The 16,846-nt window shown below is 35.6% G+C and overlaps 1 protein-coding gene across 1 annotated transcript; it reads left to right on the top strand.

The window, feature by feature from the left end:
* The first annotated feature begins 2,016 nt into the window (after positions 1–2,016).
* On the top strand, positions 2,017–3,497 carry LOC134654841 (uncharacterized). Its single transcript, XM_063510310.1, has 3 exons — positions 2,017–2,152; positions 2,428–2,507; positions 2,661–3,497. The coding sequence occupies exons 1-3, from the start codon at positions 2,017–2,019 to the stop codon at positions 3,495–3,497; spliced, it is 1,053 nt and encodes a 350-aa protein (XP_063366380.1).
* The last annotated feature ends 13,349 nt before the right edge of the window (positions 3,498–16,846 follow it).

Below are 16,846 nucleotides of genomic sequence, written 5' to 3'. Positions count from 1 at the left end.
CAATCATCATCATCATCATCATCATATCAGCCCTATAACGCCCACTGCTGAGCATATGCCTTACTTCTAGTACGCCACTTGTCCCGGTCCTGAGCTAATCTCATCCAGAAGTGATTTGCAATCTTCCGGATGTCGTCCACCCAACGAGCCAACGGACGCCAGACGCTTCTTTAATGCAATATGTTTTTCACCTCAGCAGCTCGAACAAGGGTACTTTGATTCTTAAAAACAGTGAGCAAAATGTGATTTTGCTCACTGAGTGAGACGAGAGAAATGACATACAAGTGACCTTTATAGTCAAATGTCATTTCAACATGCGGGGTCTAATAAAAGTTCGAAATACTTGGGTTCTATTATCTCTGTCCCTTTCACACTGTTAGCAAAAAGAAACAGACAAAAAAAAAGTTAAACCGACATTCAACAGTATATTCACGGTTTATAATAGACCCCCGAAAAACTTCAGACCGCATCGTTCCAAACCACGTACGAGTATGAATTCTTAATAATTAATAAATAAAAATAAAGTTTAAGATTTGATAAAAACTGATAAAATACTATATTTTAGGTATTTTATTGTACAATTAAAATAACGAACTCAAAAAATACACAGATCATCACGCAAAATTAATTATTTTACTTTTAAGAATTTCTACCATAGTTGACAAATAGTACGTATCCGCAATTCGGACCGTATCTTACAAAGATTTTTTTTACAAAAAAAGTTGTCGATTGAAGTGTCAGTTAATGTTTGTTATTTCTATATTATTTTACTGGAATTTATTATTACGTTTTGTTTTTGTGTTCCATTGCGGTAATTAAACTTAATTGTTTGTATATCTTAAGAAAACATGATGTGATAAGTGATGAAGAAGGATTAAATTTTTCAAGTTGTCTAATAGGTATGTTCTCACTGCGCTGAGGTGAAAAATGTTGTGTACTACACGAGATCAAAGTTATTTACATCTCGTGCGCTTTTGAGTCCCTTACTACGCTCAAGATTCTAAATTAGATTCACGAGCGTAGCGAGTATTATAGAATCTTTCGCTTGCACGGGACTCAAAATAAGCACTCGAAGAAATATCAAACTTTGATCACTTGTTGTACAAATAACTATTATTTAATTTTTTATGAAGGTTATAAAGCATCGAGGAAGGAAGTAATAGGTTTAAGCAAGTTACTTTTTTATAATGTTTACAGGAAAGCAGCATAAAGTTAAAAAAATACCTATAAGTTTTGTAATAACTGGACTGTCAAAGTTATGCGCTTGCGCCGCTTATTGGTCGCGATACAAGGCCATCTACTTCAGCTGGCAACTTTGCGGCTACAATATTTTACGCATCTTTGTAGGTTCCTTTATTTAGCTTTATTATAATGACAAGATAAATACTAGAATGGCCGGCGACCTTTCATGTTATACACCTACTATCGTACTAAAATGTCGTGGTATCAAAATCACAAAATTAATATATGCCAATATAATTTGATCTATGGATATCCAACAACCATGTCTAATCGTGTGCCAGACTTATTCTGGTCAACTATACAGAGTCATTCGCCTAGCGTTATAAACATATTGGACTTTCAGTTCACAGACGTTTCTTTTTATATACTTTGTAGACCTTATCTCAACGCAGTAAGGTACATAAATGGTCATTGAATGTACAAGGGTCAGGCACGATACGATCAAATGTAAAAGATCGTCTCATAAATTGACGCACACGTTTGCTCCGCGCTTAGAACGCAATCCATCTTGCTATTATCTTGTCTTCGTCTCTTAGATTTAAAAATATTATGTTTTACTAATGTAGTTATGTCCAGAGCAACTTGCGAACCTACTCGCACCAGTATTTTAGCGCTGAAGGAGGGTAAAAAGGAAAAAACTTTTCGATACCTACCCGCAACGCTACCTTATATAAGGTCTGCCAGCAGCTAGCGACCTCATTATTGTTCGTGCGCGCGCGGCATTCGCACCTAGTATTAAAATAAGTTCTACGAGTTGTTAAAGTGTTAGGTACGATGCCTAAGCGTAAAAGGGACGAGGCGGAAGAGGACAAATGGCGCAGAAGAATAAAAAAATACCAGGCAAAGTTAAAAGAAAAACAGAACGTTCACCGTGTTGTTTACTCGGACGATGAACATGATATAATTGAAGGTAAGTTCAAGTGATTCGTTCGTTGTGATAAAATATGCCATTATTTAATGTTTTTTCGCTTCGAGCCAATACGCGATATTGGCCAACAGCCCTTTTCTGCTCAGAGTTAATACGAGATATTAACCCGTAGCAATTTTTTCCTTCACTGCATTTGTAGTGGAAAGTACAAATTTTATTTGTAAAACAAAAGTACCTCCATGTTTTGTTGCGTAGGTACTTAAACGTATATTACGTGATTAACCACGGGTTTTTAATATTATTATGGCATTTTACAGATCATGAAGAATACGAACGAGACACGTGTTATGAGCCTGCAGGTTCCGCTGCGCAATATGACGAGTACATTTACGATGATGCAATTGAAGGTAGATATACCTTTTTTCTATAGCCATATTTTTTGTCTATTACGGCTCTGTTAATCACTCGTGTGTGAATTACATGCGTTTATTCTGCTAAATGCTTATTTATAAATTTCCAGATAAATTGGAAACGGAATCTGCTATATTAGCTGCCCGAGGATTTTGATCCCGATTTATTACGAGCCTTAGGCGAGTTTGAGCCAGACACTGTTGAGTGGGGCGACAACATTCACGAAGATATTGCTAAACATTTTCAGCACATCCTTTTGAATGGGCTAAAAAAAGAAGCAAAGGAAGAATTACATAAAAAATACTTATTTCCAAAAAACGTACCTTTTTCAAAAGCCCCAACTCTGAATCCGGAATTAGCCGCCATGCTGACCGAGGCATCTAGAAATAGAGATAATAGGATTCTTGCCAAACAACAGCAGATTGGAAAAGCCCTTTCAGGTCTAGGCAAGGCTATGAACTCCCTTTTGAAAAAGGAGCCTAATATAGCTGAAGCTATACGTACGCTAAGCGACGTCGGAAAATTAGTTGCCGACGCTCACTTCGCCGAAACTGAAACTCGTCGGTCTGTCGTAATTCCACTGGTTGACAAATCGCTCATTGACCCTTTCAAAGATAGGAAAAGGGATAGCTTTTTATTTGGCGAAAAGCTTGGCGATTTAGTTAAAAGCTCCCGCGGCATCAAGAAAACTGGGCAGTTGATTCAAGCAGCACCCACAGCATCTGCTTCAAGTTCCGGTTTAAACTGGAGGCCCCCACCGTCACGCCCACGCCTACAGCGAGGCGGCCAGCTGCCGTATCCCGGCCGCGGCGGTGGGCTCCGAGGATACTCGTACTACCAGCCCAGGCGCCGAGCGCCCCCAGCCCACAACACGGCATTCCGGCGACAGACGCAGCATCCGCCGCCGGCGCCTCCGCCACCGAGGCGACAAGCGGCGCAGGCAGCGCGCCCGTCAGCCAACCAGCCACAAACATAGACTCACAGGTACATGCTGGTCGTTTAAAATATTTTTTAAATGCGTGGGAGTCCATAACTAATGATAAATTTATTCTAAATACGATACAAGGTTACAAAATTCCCTTTATAACAATACCTAAACAAGATCCTAAAAGTTACCCTAAGAAGTCTTTTTCCATCTCTGACAGATCGCTGATTGAAAAAGAACTATTACATTTAACTAATATTAATGCAATAAAAGAGTGTCAACCCGAACCGGGCCAGTTTCTGTCTGATATCTTCCTTGTTCCAAAAAGTGACGGAAGTATGAGGTTTATTTTAAACCTTAAAAAATTAAATAAATATGTTCACACTGAACATTTTAAAATGGAAGATATCAGAACAGCGACAAAGCTTATTACAGAAGAATGCTATATGATAAATATCGATTTGAAAGAAGCATATTTGTTATTGCCTATTCACCAGTCTCATAGAAAATTTTTACGTTTCTCTTTTATGGATAAGATATATGAATTTATGGCTCTCCCATTCGGGCTCTCTTCAGCTCCGTATATTTTTACAAAAATATTACAACCGGTCGCGGCATATTTAAGAACATTAGGTTTTCAGTCTGTAAGATATCTCGATGATATACTTTGTATAGGACATACTAAAGAAGATTGTTTAAAAAATGCTAACCAAACTATTGAATGCCTAGAAAAGTTAGGATTCATTATTAACTATACTAAAAGCAATTTGATTCCGGAAAAAGAAAGTACATATTTAGGTTTTGTTCTAGATTCTAAAATGATGTGTTTAAAATTACCACAAAAAAAACGGAACAATATTTTAGAACGCACAAATAAATTGTTAAATACTAAAAACATTCGTATTCGTGAGTTCGCAAGCCTTCTAGGCACACTTACAGCTGCATGCCCGGCAATCACATATGGTTGGCTTTACACTAAGTCAATGGAGAGAGCAAAATATTTGGCTTTACTTAAATCTAATGATGATTACGATAAGTTTATGGCAGTTCCAGATAGTGTGCGTGATGATTTACGGTGGTGGAAAAATAACATTTTGACAGCCTTTAACCCTGTTCAAAAGTATAACTATATACAAGAAATATTTACCGATGCATCCACTACCGGGTGGGGTGCTGCCTCGGATGGTGAGAAAACCGGAGGTCAATGGACTGATATAGAACGTAAAAATCACATTAACTATCTGGAACTGTTAGCAGTCTATTTCGGTTTAAAATCATTTGCTGAGGATAAAGCTAATTGTAATATACTCCTTCGCGTTGATAATACCACCGCCATATCGTATATTAATAGAATGGGTGGCGTGCAATATCCACACCTTAATTATGTGGCTAATATGATATGGAAGTGGTGCGAGGAAAGAAGGATCTTTATTTTTGCATCTTATATTAAATCTTCATTAAATATTGAAGCAGATAGTGAGTCTAGGAAAATTAACATTGACGGCGAATGGCAATTGCAGGACAAAGCTTTCATTAAGGTTATCCAGAAGTTTGGTCGACCAGAAATTGATTTATTTGCGTCCCGCATAAATGCTAAATGCCCTAAATATATATCTTGGAAAAGAGATCCGTACGCGTATAATATTGACGCATTTACTATTAATTGGAAACCTTTTTTCTTCTATGCATTTCCACCGTTTGCACTTATCTTAAAAACTTTAAATAAAATCGTTACGGATAACGCGACTGGTATAGTTATCGTTCCTTACTGGCCGTCGCAACCCTGGTATCCCCTTTTTAAGATATTAAGTATGGGTGAAGTAGAATTCTTTTCTCCGAATAAATATCTCCTTTCATCTGCTTTCAGATTAACCCACCCGCTGCACCAACACCTTACCCTGGCAGCGAGCGTGTTATCAGGGAAAGCTTTATCAAAAAAGGGGTACCAGAGTCTGCCTTAAATGTCTTACTTTCCTCAGTAACACAAGGTACCAAGTCACAGTACTCTTCTAGTCTCAAGCTCTGGTGGCAATATTGTGAAGAAAATAAGGTTGATTTTTTTGATGTTAGAACTCCATCATTGCTAGATTTCCTGTCTAAATGTTTTGAAAGCGGATCAAGCTATGGTACGCTAAATAATCATAGATCCGCCGTGTCTTTGATCTCATCTAATAATATAAGTCAAAACGAGAATGTTAGAAGGTTCTTTCGAGGTGTTTTTAAATTAAGGCCATCTTTCCCTCGTTACAGTGTAACATGGAATCCTAGTACGGTATTAGATTATTTAGATTCTTTATCAAATGATACAATTGATTTAGAGAAGTTGAGTAAAAAACTGGTTATGCTTCTTGCTTTGGCTACTGCTCAAAGGACCCAAACTTTATCTTTGATTAGAATCTCAAATATTAAATTTTACAGCGATAAGGTTGTAATTATCATAACTGATTTAATTAAAACATCGGGAATTGGGCGAGCACAACCAGTAATAGAGTTACCATTTTTTAATCAAAGGCCAGGCATATGCCCGGCGGCTACGTTACAAAAATATATTGCAGTTACTGCAGCCTATAGGTCGAATGAAGACAAACTCATACTCACCCATAAGAAGCCTTACAGACCTGTTTCATCACAAACAATCGGTCGCTGGATTAAACAGGTCCTCCAGGAGAGTGGCATTGATACTAGCATTTTTGGCGCTCATTCGACGCGCCATGCCACAACCTCCGCAGCCTCACGGGCTGGCATTAGCATTGAGGTGATCAGAAAAGCAGCTGGCTGGTCTAACCAGTCAGCTGTTTTTGCAAATTTTTATAATAGACCGGTTATTAATAATCCTTAATTAAGTAAAAGCTATTTGTCGATTATTTGTTAATTTAGAATAAATATCATGTGACTATACATGTTTTTTATTATAATTTATATACCTGTCGCTATACCTTTGATTTTGCAGCATTGATTTTTACTCTCTGAACATCTACATTAGTAAAACATAATATTTTTAAATCTAAGAGACGAAGACAAGATAATTGAATGATCAAACGAACTTGCCATAAGTGAAGTTCGATCATAATTATCTTGTCTTCGTCGAAGAGATTTAAAACCCTCCCTCCCTTTCTGGGCCCCTCAAAATCAATGCTTACGGTATACTCTGAAAATAATGAGGTCGCTAGCTGCTGGCAGACCTTATATAAGGTAGCGTTGCGGGTAGGTATCGAAAAGTTTTTTCCTTTTTACCCTCCTTCAGCGCTAAAATACTGGTGCGAGTAGGTTCGCAAGTTGCTCTGGACATAACTACATTAGTAAAACATAATATTTTTAAATCTCTTCGACGAAGACAAGATAATTATGATCGAACTTCACTTATGGTAAGTTCGTTTGATCATTCAATAGGTTACGCTACTGGCAAATTCGACTTGTTAAGTGTTAACTCGTGATATGACTTTATGATGGCGATGCATAGGTAATTGAAATTATGAAATGCCGATAGTTAAAATTTAATTTTTGCTTATTGATCCAATGAAAATCCAATGAAACTCTTGTTGTCGCAACATAAGTAGATACTCGTTGATGACCGGTTGATGACACATGACGTCACGGCTTCCCGTTCCCATAAAGTGTCATTCTATGGAACTTGCTAACTATGTAAACAAACCGCCATATTGAAATTATCAAAAAATATGAATTTACTAGTGACTTTTTTTTATAATCACCACAAAAAAATTACATTTTGCAGTCAATAGGTACTTACTAAATATATTATTTAATCTACTTTGACCTTCTTATAAACCTAAAAACTTTGCTAAATGCCAGTACCTATGACATTTGCTACTACCTAGTTTTTTATATAAGAAAAAATGCAAAAAACTGTCTGAATTTATATTTGGATGCCATCAGTAGTTTAAAATGTTTGTAAATCAATAAATCTTTTTGCATTGGTCACGTAATTAAGTTTTTATTTTGTGGATGACATTTCAATAACTATTTTGTATGTCGTAATTTATAATTTGTTTCTATTAAGTCTAGTATAGTAAGTAATGATAGTATTTTATGCAACCGTTGTTTAAGAGAGGTCAAAAAAGGCGAGTGGCGTGAGTAAGTTTTAGGCGAATCCGAAAATTGTTAACAAAGACGCCACGAGTATTGTATTTTGACTTAGTTAAACAACGTTGCATACAATACTTTTTTTCTACGACCAAGCACTTACTTTGAAATAAAATTGTAAATTTAACAAATATTTTTAATTCAAGAAGTAGCAAAAATGGAGGGTACGGGCGGGAAAAGAATTAATGAATGAATGAAATTAAAAAAAAAAAACATGTCTATGGTTCACTTATTTGTCAGAGATGACATTTAAATTAAGGTTGGCAACACTGTATTTCATTCAATATAGGTATTTTAAGTGGTCATTACACGAAGTATCGTAAAATCGCCAAAAAGATACTGCGTAGAAGCACAAATTATTTTTTGGGGAATAGACTAAAGACTTGTCTTGACAACTATAAGGTAGGGTTTTAAAGGTGTGTGCACGACCCTTTAAGTGACAATAAAAGTACGGGAGTAGAAAAAATATTTAATGGGACTAAATATAGCATTATAACGTTTCAACTAATTGCCAAAAAGCCGCTCCCATTACGCTTTCATTTTAAAACGACATGCTGACATTTATATGAAATTTGGTATGATATTTACGTAAAATATATCTGACTGGTACTAGTTGTCGTTTTTTTTTAATTTTCCTATTTAGGTACCTAAATACCTAATTTTATCTAAATCGGTTCAGGAGTTTAAATATGAAGAAGTAATAGACACATAGACAGATACAGCGTAGATTTCGCATTCATAGTATCAAGTAGTCATAAACAAGAAACCCGATTTAAATGTAGGTATATAAACGTTGATAGTCTCTATTGCGTTAAATGCTCATTGTTTACAATATGCATATAAATCATCTACCTATAAAGGAAATAATTACTCATCCGGAACCAACTGCATTATTTGAATTAAACATAACCTAAGGCATAATCGTGCGAATCGTTAACCAAGCTAAGTCATCAACGTAGTTAGACGAAAAAGGTTATATGTTGCTATAACGGTTAGGTTTAGAACGTTTAGATGAGTCTTTATTATCCTGAAAGTACTATTTGCACCATAATTTGTGGTAAAGACGGTCAACGCTTTCAAGATGAGCCATCTAACACAATAATTACGAAATACGGCGGTACGTAGTTTACAAAGTAATTGTACTTATACATATGTATACATTAGATTAGATACTTTAAAAAACCCTCTTTATATGTATGTAGAGGGCTATGTCAATGCGACTATAGTATTTTATGCAACCGTTGTTTAAGAGAGGTCATAAAAGGCGAGTGGTGTGAGTAAGTTGAGGCGAAGCCGAAAATTGTTAATAAAGACGCCACGAGTATTTTTTGACTCGGTTAAATAACGTTGCATACAATACTTTTTCTACGACCAAGCACTTACTTTGAAATAAAATTGTAAATTTATTAAATATTTTTCATTCAAGAAGTAGCAAAGAATGGAGGGTACGGGCAGGAAAAGAATGAATGAAATAAAAAAACATGTCTATGGTTCACTCATCTGTCAGAGATGACAATAAGATTAGGTTGGCAACAATGTTTTTCATTCAATATTTTTTAAGTGGTCACGAAAGTATTGAAAAAGTGCCAAAAAGATACTGCGTGTATGCACAAATGCTTTTTTGGGGAATAGGACTTGCCTTGACAACTATAAGGAAGGGTTTAAAGGTCTGTGCACGACCCTTTAAATGACAAATAAAAGTACGGGAGTAGAAAAAAACAATTTAAAACACAAATAAGACTAACGTAGGTATCAAACTCAATTACCTATTATAAAACCAATAAAAATGTCCAATAAGACTCGTCGCGCACGCACCATCGCCATCTAACGTGCTATTCAGTAAACTTTTTAGTATGAAACATCTCCGAACACTAATATAGAGATAACTTTAGCATTTACTCACATTCCCCCGGGTCACGAGAAGTATTTGACGTGCTGATGCAACAGATTTGGCGTTAATTCTAAGAGGCCATATTGTGAAGCTTAGAGCCCGATTCGGATTTTGAAATAAACATAATAGATGTCTTTTAGACTTCACCAAGATACGATAACGATATGTTTAAGATCTAACCTGTCAAGTTTGACATTTGCGCGATTCTGGAGATACTCTTGAATCGTTCAAAGGTATACGATACAGATATGACGTAGCTTATGAGGCATGTAACTTGCTGCATAGTTTATTTAGGGGCCCCATTCGGATTTTGTAATAGACATCTATTAGATAACTTTTAGACATCGCCAAGATACGATAACGATATGTTTAAGATATAACCTGTCAAATTTGACATTTCCGCGATTCTGGAGATTCTCTTGAACGATTTCCACAAGATATGACTTAGAGATCCAATTCGCATCTAATAGATATCTAATTCTATCTAACGTAAAAGTGACATTGGTTGACCGAATTGCGCTGCTAAAGAGAACTAGTTGAAATCTAAACTATAACGTATCTAGAATGGATCTAGTACGTGTCGTCTCTTGTGAATATCTTGAAAGTCGAATACGGCAGTATGAAGTGTATTGCAACTATTTGCTTTTGTAGCAGTTGACTTAACTGAACAAATATCTACACAGAAACCGCTGTTGGTCTGTTTGTAATTTCCAGTGTCCTTTGAATCTTGAAAAAAAAAATTGTGTGATCTATGTTTTCATCGTTAAATATTGAATTAAATACAAACATTTGTTAATTAGTAAATATTACTTAATTAAATTTAACTACTGAAGTTCTGCATGAGTAATGATATCCTTTTCAGGTGTTTTTCTATGCTCATATGCTGCATTTATTACTGACTCCATAATTTTTCACGGATAGTTCATAAATATTTTTTGAAAATGAATAAAGCATCACGAAGGACTTAATGTGTTAACTCCAGTACCTTTATAAACAAACTTTTATTAAACTTTAGAAATAAAGTGTATGTATGTATATATGTATAAACTCTTTATTGTACAAAACACAGAACACAAATATATGGCACAGGATAGGCAGTACAAATGCGAACTTATCCCTTTAAGGGATTTCTTCCAGTTAACTTTGAGTAGATGAGAATTGATGAAGAACGGTAGACAAATATAGCACCGAGAAGGTACAATAGACTAGAGGAAAGTCAATTAAATTATGAAAGAGGGCGGAATAGATAAAATAAAATAAACATTAGAAATTAGAAGTAACAGGATAACAAGTATAATATATAGAATGCCTACGTTGTATACTAAATGTATTACCTACCTGTGAATTTTAATGTCACTGTCCACAGAACAGAAACAGTTTTGGTTTTTTCTATGCCATTGTCCGAGCATATTGTTGGTTATAGTATCGACTTCACCGTCGCGGAAGGCCATTTAAACGAGATTAACGAGAGCACTTGACGGCGCCAAGCTGTCTGGTAACGAAAGGTCGACACAGCAGGCCGCGTAGCCAAGATGCCAATCGCTTACGCTTCGTAGCGATCGAAACGCAACTGTCACTGTCGCACTAATATGGAAGAGTGATAGAGAGACACAAAGAGTTTCGCAGCCGAAGCGATAGCGATTATAACCTTGGCTAGGCCGGCAGGGCTTTTACCTACAGAGTTTATCGACATGAAAGCCGATTCCAATTCAACTATTTGTTAATATTTTGATCTTGTTTTGACGCGACCTTGACAAGCGCTTACGAGTATCGATCACCCGGCAAGCGCGTCATCACTACACCTTATAAAAAAGTCCCCCGCCGCGTCTGTCAGTTTGTGTGTATGTATTTCGCGATAAAGTCGAAAACTACTGAACGAATTTTCTTGCGTTTTTCACTTATCAATAGTGTTTCTTGAGGAAGGTTTAGGTGTATAATTTGCTAAGGTTTTGTGTAACCCGTGTGAAGCCGGGGCGGGTCACTAGTAGAATGATATACCTATGTAATTAGGCATAACGCTCGCAATTAGTGCATGTGAGATCACTGCGAGTCGTGTAAAGGTCAGATCATAACATGAAAAAAAAACTATAACAAATAGTTGAATTAGAATCAGCTTTCTTTAAGGATAAATCTCATAACTATTTACTTATACCTAGTTTTATAGTAATGTAGGTATAAACTTAGTAACGTGCGAATGTGGGAATCTCTGACCTTATGTTTAGTAGATGCTAAGAAGGTCGTTGAATAGCACTTGTCAATGACTGTCGCTGTTTGCAAGCTTACGTGAATGTGCGTAATACTACAGAATAAGTAATAGAATTATAGATATTAATTTTATCATACAGAACGGCCACGCACCGCCCCGCCCCGACTCGCATTACCTCGCCCCGCGACTGGCCGCGACATGAATCTGGCGGACTTCTGGCGTCCTCTCAGTACAGCGACGCGTACACAATGGCGCGTGTACAGTACAGACGTGCCGCGCACACATATAAAAGCAAATGATTTTTGATGTATGGCGTGTCCGCCCTGCCTGTGTGGTAATACGAGTACCTCGCAGCAATACCTTAGAATGAACGACATGTACTAATAATATTAATAGAATAATAACAATATAAATATTTATACTTGATATTGATATTTACATACAAATACCGATGAGATGTGCAAGTTGCGCAAAGTTTTCAAAAAGTTGGCAGAGTTCTCAGACATTTCAAGAAAATTTCACAGCACCTAATCTAATTCCATGTAGATAACTCGCGTTTAAGCCATTCAATATTTCAAACATCGAAATCTACGCATTAATTATGAAATCTCAAGGTCATGTGCTCTCGTAGGTAGGTACATTAATTTGTTATCGCAGAACAATAGAAACACTTGTGTAACAGAGGCGGTGTCATTTCACAAACGGACAATGATTCTCACAGAGTTAAAAAGTAAAAACAATTGCAAAACTTGACCAAAGAGCGGTTCTCATCTACGGTAGGTTTGGATTTTTGGAATATTACAGTTAATGATATGGAGCATTATCTATGAAAAGGGACCTTATTGTCGATGGCGTTTACGCCGCACAGCGTCGCGCGGCGTTGTATTTATATCGGAGCATCGTTAATAATGGCGTAAGCGCCATCGACAATAAGGTCGGACAATAATCGGTTAAATCTGGAGTTACCATGGTTACCAGTACAATTTGACACTAGGTTAACGGTTTAACCTCTTAACTTGTCAGCTCCCAAGGGCTCAAATTAGTAGGATTAGCCCGGGTTAGTAGGATGGTGCAATGTGCTTAGTGAGTTTAGTTGACTCCGGCCAAGCACTTAGCTCTTGCCAGTTACACCAAACCGTCTGCAAACGTTATCGTAATTCGCATGACTAATTAGCATCATTGTTAGGTATCTTAAAAACAAAACCTGAACGCAATGAGTTTAATGTGGGTCTATCCGTTAAATATTATTTTACCGAGTCAGCTCGTAAAGGGTCTCTTTATTCTTCAAAAATTGATGAGAAAGCTGCATTTTATCCCCATGAGTGACAAAGTAATTTGATACAAAATTTTAGTCGTTTCCTCATCTTGGCTGGTAGAATTGGCTTTAAATGTTAAATATTTCAAAGCGTTCATTTGGATTTGATTTGTAATGTTTTACATAGAGTATTTTCCTCGTGTTGGTGCGGTGAAAAAACATAGGTACCTACAATACTTTCCCCTACATAGAATATCGGCTTTGAGAGTTTTGAGACGTTAGGTACATTACTATATTAAAATAAATTTAAGTTGGTATTTTTTAATGTATCTCGTTTTTGTAGCAGCATGAGTGATCCACTGTATCCACCTGATCCATTGTCCCTTGACCCATATAGTTATACGGTCGTCATAATGTCCCATCCTTGGTCCTAAGTAACTTTATATTTTAACAGGGACTTTTTTAAACAATAACATCGTGTGAGCAGCTGACAATAACACACAGTTCTAACTTTTTGCGTCAAAACAATTGAATGTCATTGGCTAGTTGAGATATCATTGTGTTACATGATTGACGGCGTTTTCAATTAAATTGAAGTTTTAATTGCTACTTTGTACTAACATAACAATAATCTAATTAAGTGTTTACTTTCACTACGACAATTTATAATATCTATTCTCATTTTCATACAATAGTCGTGGATGGATCTGCGGAGAGTAGGTAATAGGTACCTACCTACAACCCTGACATCTATCGTTTTTGTCATCGCATCTGGAATATATCCTAGTTAGGTATAGCATGAGTTAAACAAAAATATAAAAACATTCATTGTAATAACATCTATAAGTTTACCAGTAGGTATACATAAAAATAACAAATTCTTACTCTTAAAAAAAGGTATTTTTTTTTGTTGGCTTCGATCAAAATATTTCGCAAACGACCTTATATCACATTGATTTATGTAGTTTAATGCGATGAGTTCGTGACTGGCGGTATTGACCAAAACTACTAAAAGTTGATATTTCAACCAGTTAGATTCGGCATAGAAAGTAAATTATTGGGTGCATCGTGGCCCGTTAGTATTTTATTGATGATAGTTATGACCATCTAAGAAAAAACTTAAACGACATGCGACCTAAATAAACTATACTTACAGCAAGTTACATGCCTCATAAGATAGGTCATCTCTGTATCTTATACCTTTAAACGAGCAATTCTTGTATATATATTTCGGGGATCTCGGAAACGGCTCTAACAATTTCGATGAAATTGGCTATAGGTACGGAGGTTTTCGGGGGCAAAAAATCAATCTAGCTACGTCTTATCTCTGGGAAAACGCGCATTTTTCCCAGATATTGTTATGGTGATGTCGCAAATTATTGACGTACGAGTATCTTAAAGTTCGAATCAGGTCGTCACTCTTGTAATACGTAAATGTATCTAACTAGTGACCCGCCCCAGCTTTGCACGTGTTAACAAATTATACATAAACCTTCCTCTTGAATCACTCTATCTATTAAAAAAAACCGCATCATAATCCGTTTTGTAGTTCTAAGCATACATAGGGACAGACAGCGGGAAGCGAGTTTGTTTTATACTATGTAGTGAAGTAAGAAGTTTCAGGTTAATGCGGTATACCTATGCACTATGAACAAAGGTTAAGTTGTCGGGCGTGTGGCGTGAAATTAGCCGATAATGCCAAGCGCAGTATGCGTATGCGCAAGCGGGAAATGACGAGTGCATACGTTTTGTAATATACTGGCCTAGAGTTTCCCCGAATAGTGGTTTTGGACGAATACCGAATATTCGGCCCCTCTCTCGGCCGAAGCGCTGAATATTCGACGACCGAATATTCGGTATGATATGCAAACATTTTAAGTCACAATAGTTATGAAAACTGTTCGCCAACCTAGCACAACGTTTGCTAAGATATATTTTTTATTGAACAGAATTAATGAATTAAGTTAGACTCAATCAAGTCAAAATAAAATATTTTGTAATCAACAAATGCTCAAAACAGGGTCGTCGTATTTAACAACTTTCCAAGAACACATTTTAAATATTAAATATACCTAGTTTTTGGTAATTTTTATTGTGTCATTTTTCTTTTTAGATAGGTGCAACAGATATTCGATATTCGGCCGAATAGTAGGCAACATTCAGCCGAATACCGAATATTCGGCAAAGTGGCCGAATACCGAATGGTTGCCGAATATTCATGGCATCTCTAATTGACAGTATAAAATTAAAGTTCTTTATTAACGATGAAGTGCTAAAACATAATGCATTGAATCATCATCAATAGGGCTGTATGAAACAACGCATCAAAAGAACCTACCACTGGTCACTAGAAATAATTATGTATACAATTCGCATCAAAAGTTCATTTAATTTTGTTGTACTTTATTTTTTAATTATTACTTAGACTTTATTATAGTCTTTAATTCTTCATTAATAATTTAGACATTACCATTGGTGTAATGTTCGATAAAAAAAATGTTTGCATGCATTGATTGAATTATGTTTTATCTGCAAATTAATATTGATTGATTAATTGAAAAGTACTCGAACTCTTATTGTTTTTTTAAGCTAAAATAATAGTAGATGCTTTTAATATTTCTTTCATACTTTAATTAGTCAAAATGTGGATCTGTGGTTAATGTATTATTGTATTCAATTGGATTTGACCATAGTATTCCTACTGTTTCCCAGTGTAAATTTTTCTTTTTGTTTATATTTTATATTTTTGGCATTCGTTCTATTTAGGGATCCATATTGGACGCCTAAGAATAAGTAGGTAATACAAATAATAGAGACTAGCTGAATTAATTTCCTGTCTAAAATACACATTCAATACACGTCAGAGTCACAAAAAGTTTTTAACCACATATAAAATCATCAGCACTTGCATACAATTACCAAGAGCATCAAAATAATTATTTACAATTGAACGCCACTCATTCAATTAGCAAATAATAAAATATATATTGGGCCCTTAATTATTGTAATAATTAATTTCACAGCTTAACGTCAAAGTAACAAAGTTATGTTTATACAACATTATTGAGATATAATAGAAGGTTAAGTAAATTAGCTATAGTATGCCGATGTCCAAATGTTATTTGTACAACTAATTCATAATGAATACGCAAATAAGCCTCTCTAAGTATAGAATTATCAGTTACGCCTTTTTGTATACAATAAGTCAAATAGCAGCAATAACACTCAAATAGTTTTATCTATTCAATAAACGCATTATTACTAATTATCACTTCACAATTTGTATGTCACGAGTATTTAATAACCTTATTTTGTATGTGAAAAGGGTCACATATAATCGGCAACACAAATTTCAAAAAGGGCACAGTTCATTATAATTTCACGTATAGATACAATCTTAGGTTGATGAAAACATAATAGTTATATTATTCCCAGTACCTTGACTCCATATATGGTACTCATACTCGTAATATAGGTAGGTTCATTTGTAAAAACTAATGATAAACCTGTTATGTTCAGTTAATGTTAAGATATCGATGCGGGCAATTTAACAAAAATATGTACACAACCTTAATAATATCTTATGATAATAATAACACCAAAATTCATTGATTTGGGCGTATTTATACTAAACATGTGTACGTGAATGCGCGTTCATATCTAAACCTACACCACCGTGCCGTAATATGATCGAAAATAGGTTATATTCATAATGATATAGTCTGGTTTCTCAAATTAATTTACTCTAAAAGACACTGCACCTACTTAATCTTTCTTGTTTGACCCATTGGTTGACTGGTAGAGAATGCTTTAAGGCATTAACTCCGCCATTTGTAGTTTCATGTATTGTGCAATAAAGATTAAAATATATAAATAAAATACCCACGAAATGGGGCAAAACATTTTTTTAGTATAAGCTAATAGAGTTATGCGTTTTTTCTGTGGAC

The sequence above is a fragment of the Cydia amplana genome, chromosome 15, assembly GCF_948474715.1.
Source record: "Cydia amplana chromosome 15, ilCydAmpl1.1, whole genome shotgun sequence".
In the NCBI taxonomy this organism is placed as follows: Eukaryota; Metazoa; Arthropoda; class Insecta; order Lepidoptera; family Tortricidae; genus Cydia; species Cydia amplana.
Note: the sequence above shows the minus strand (reverse complement) of the source record. Positions and strands in the feature narration are given on the sequence as shown.

What these genes read in the sequence shown, in the direction of transcription:
- LOC134654841 (XM_063510310.1), top strand. Translation starts at nt 2,017, where the DNA reads ATGCCTAAGCGTAAAAGGGACGAGGCGGAAGAGGACAAATGGCGCAGA. An exon ending in TGAACATGATATAATTGAAG is followed by an intron (nt 2,153 to 2,427) that starts GTAAGTTCAAGT and finishes GGCATTTTACAG; the next exon opens with ATCATGAAGAATACGAACGA. An exon ending in ACGAGTACATTTACGATGAT is followed by an intron (nt 2,508 to 2,660) that starts GCAATTGAAGGT and finishes CTGCTATATTAG; the next exon opens with CTGCCCGAGGATTTTGATCC.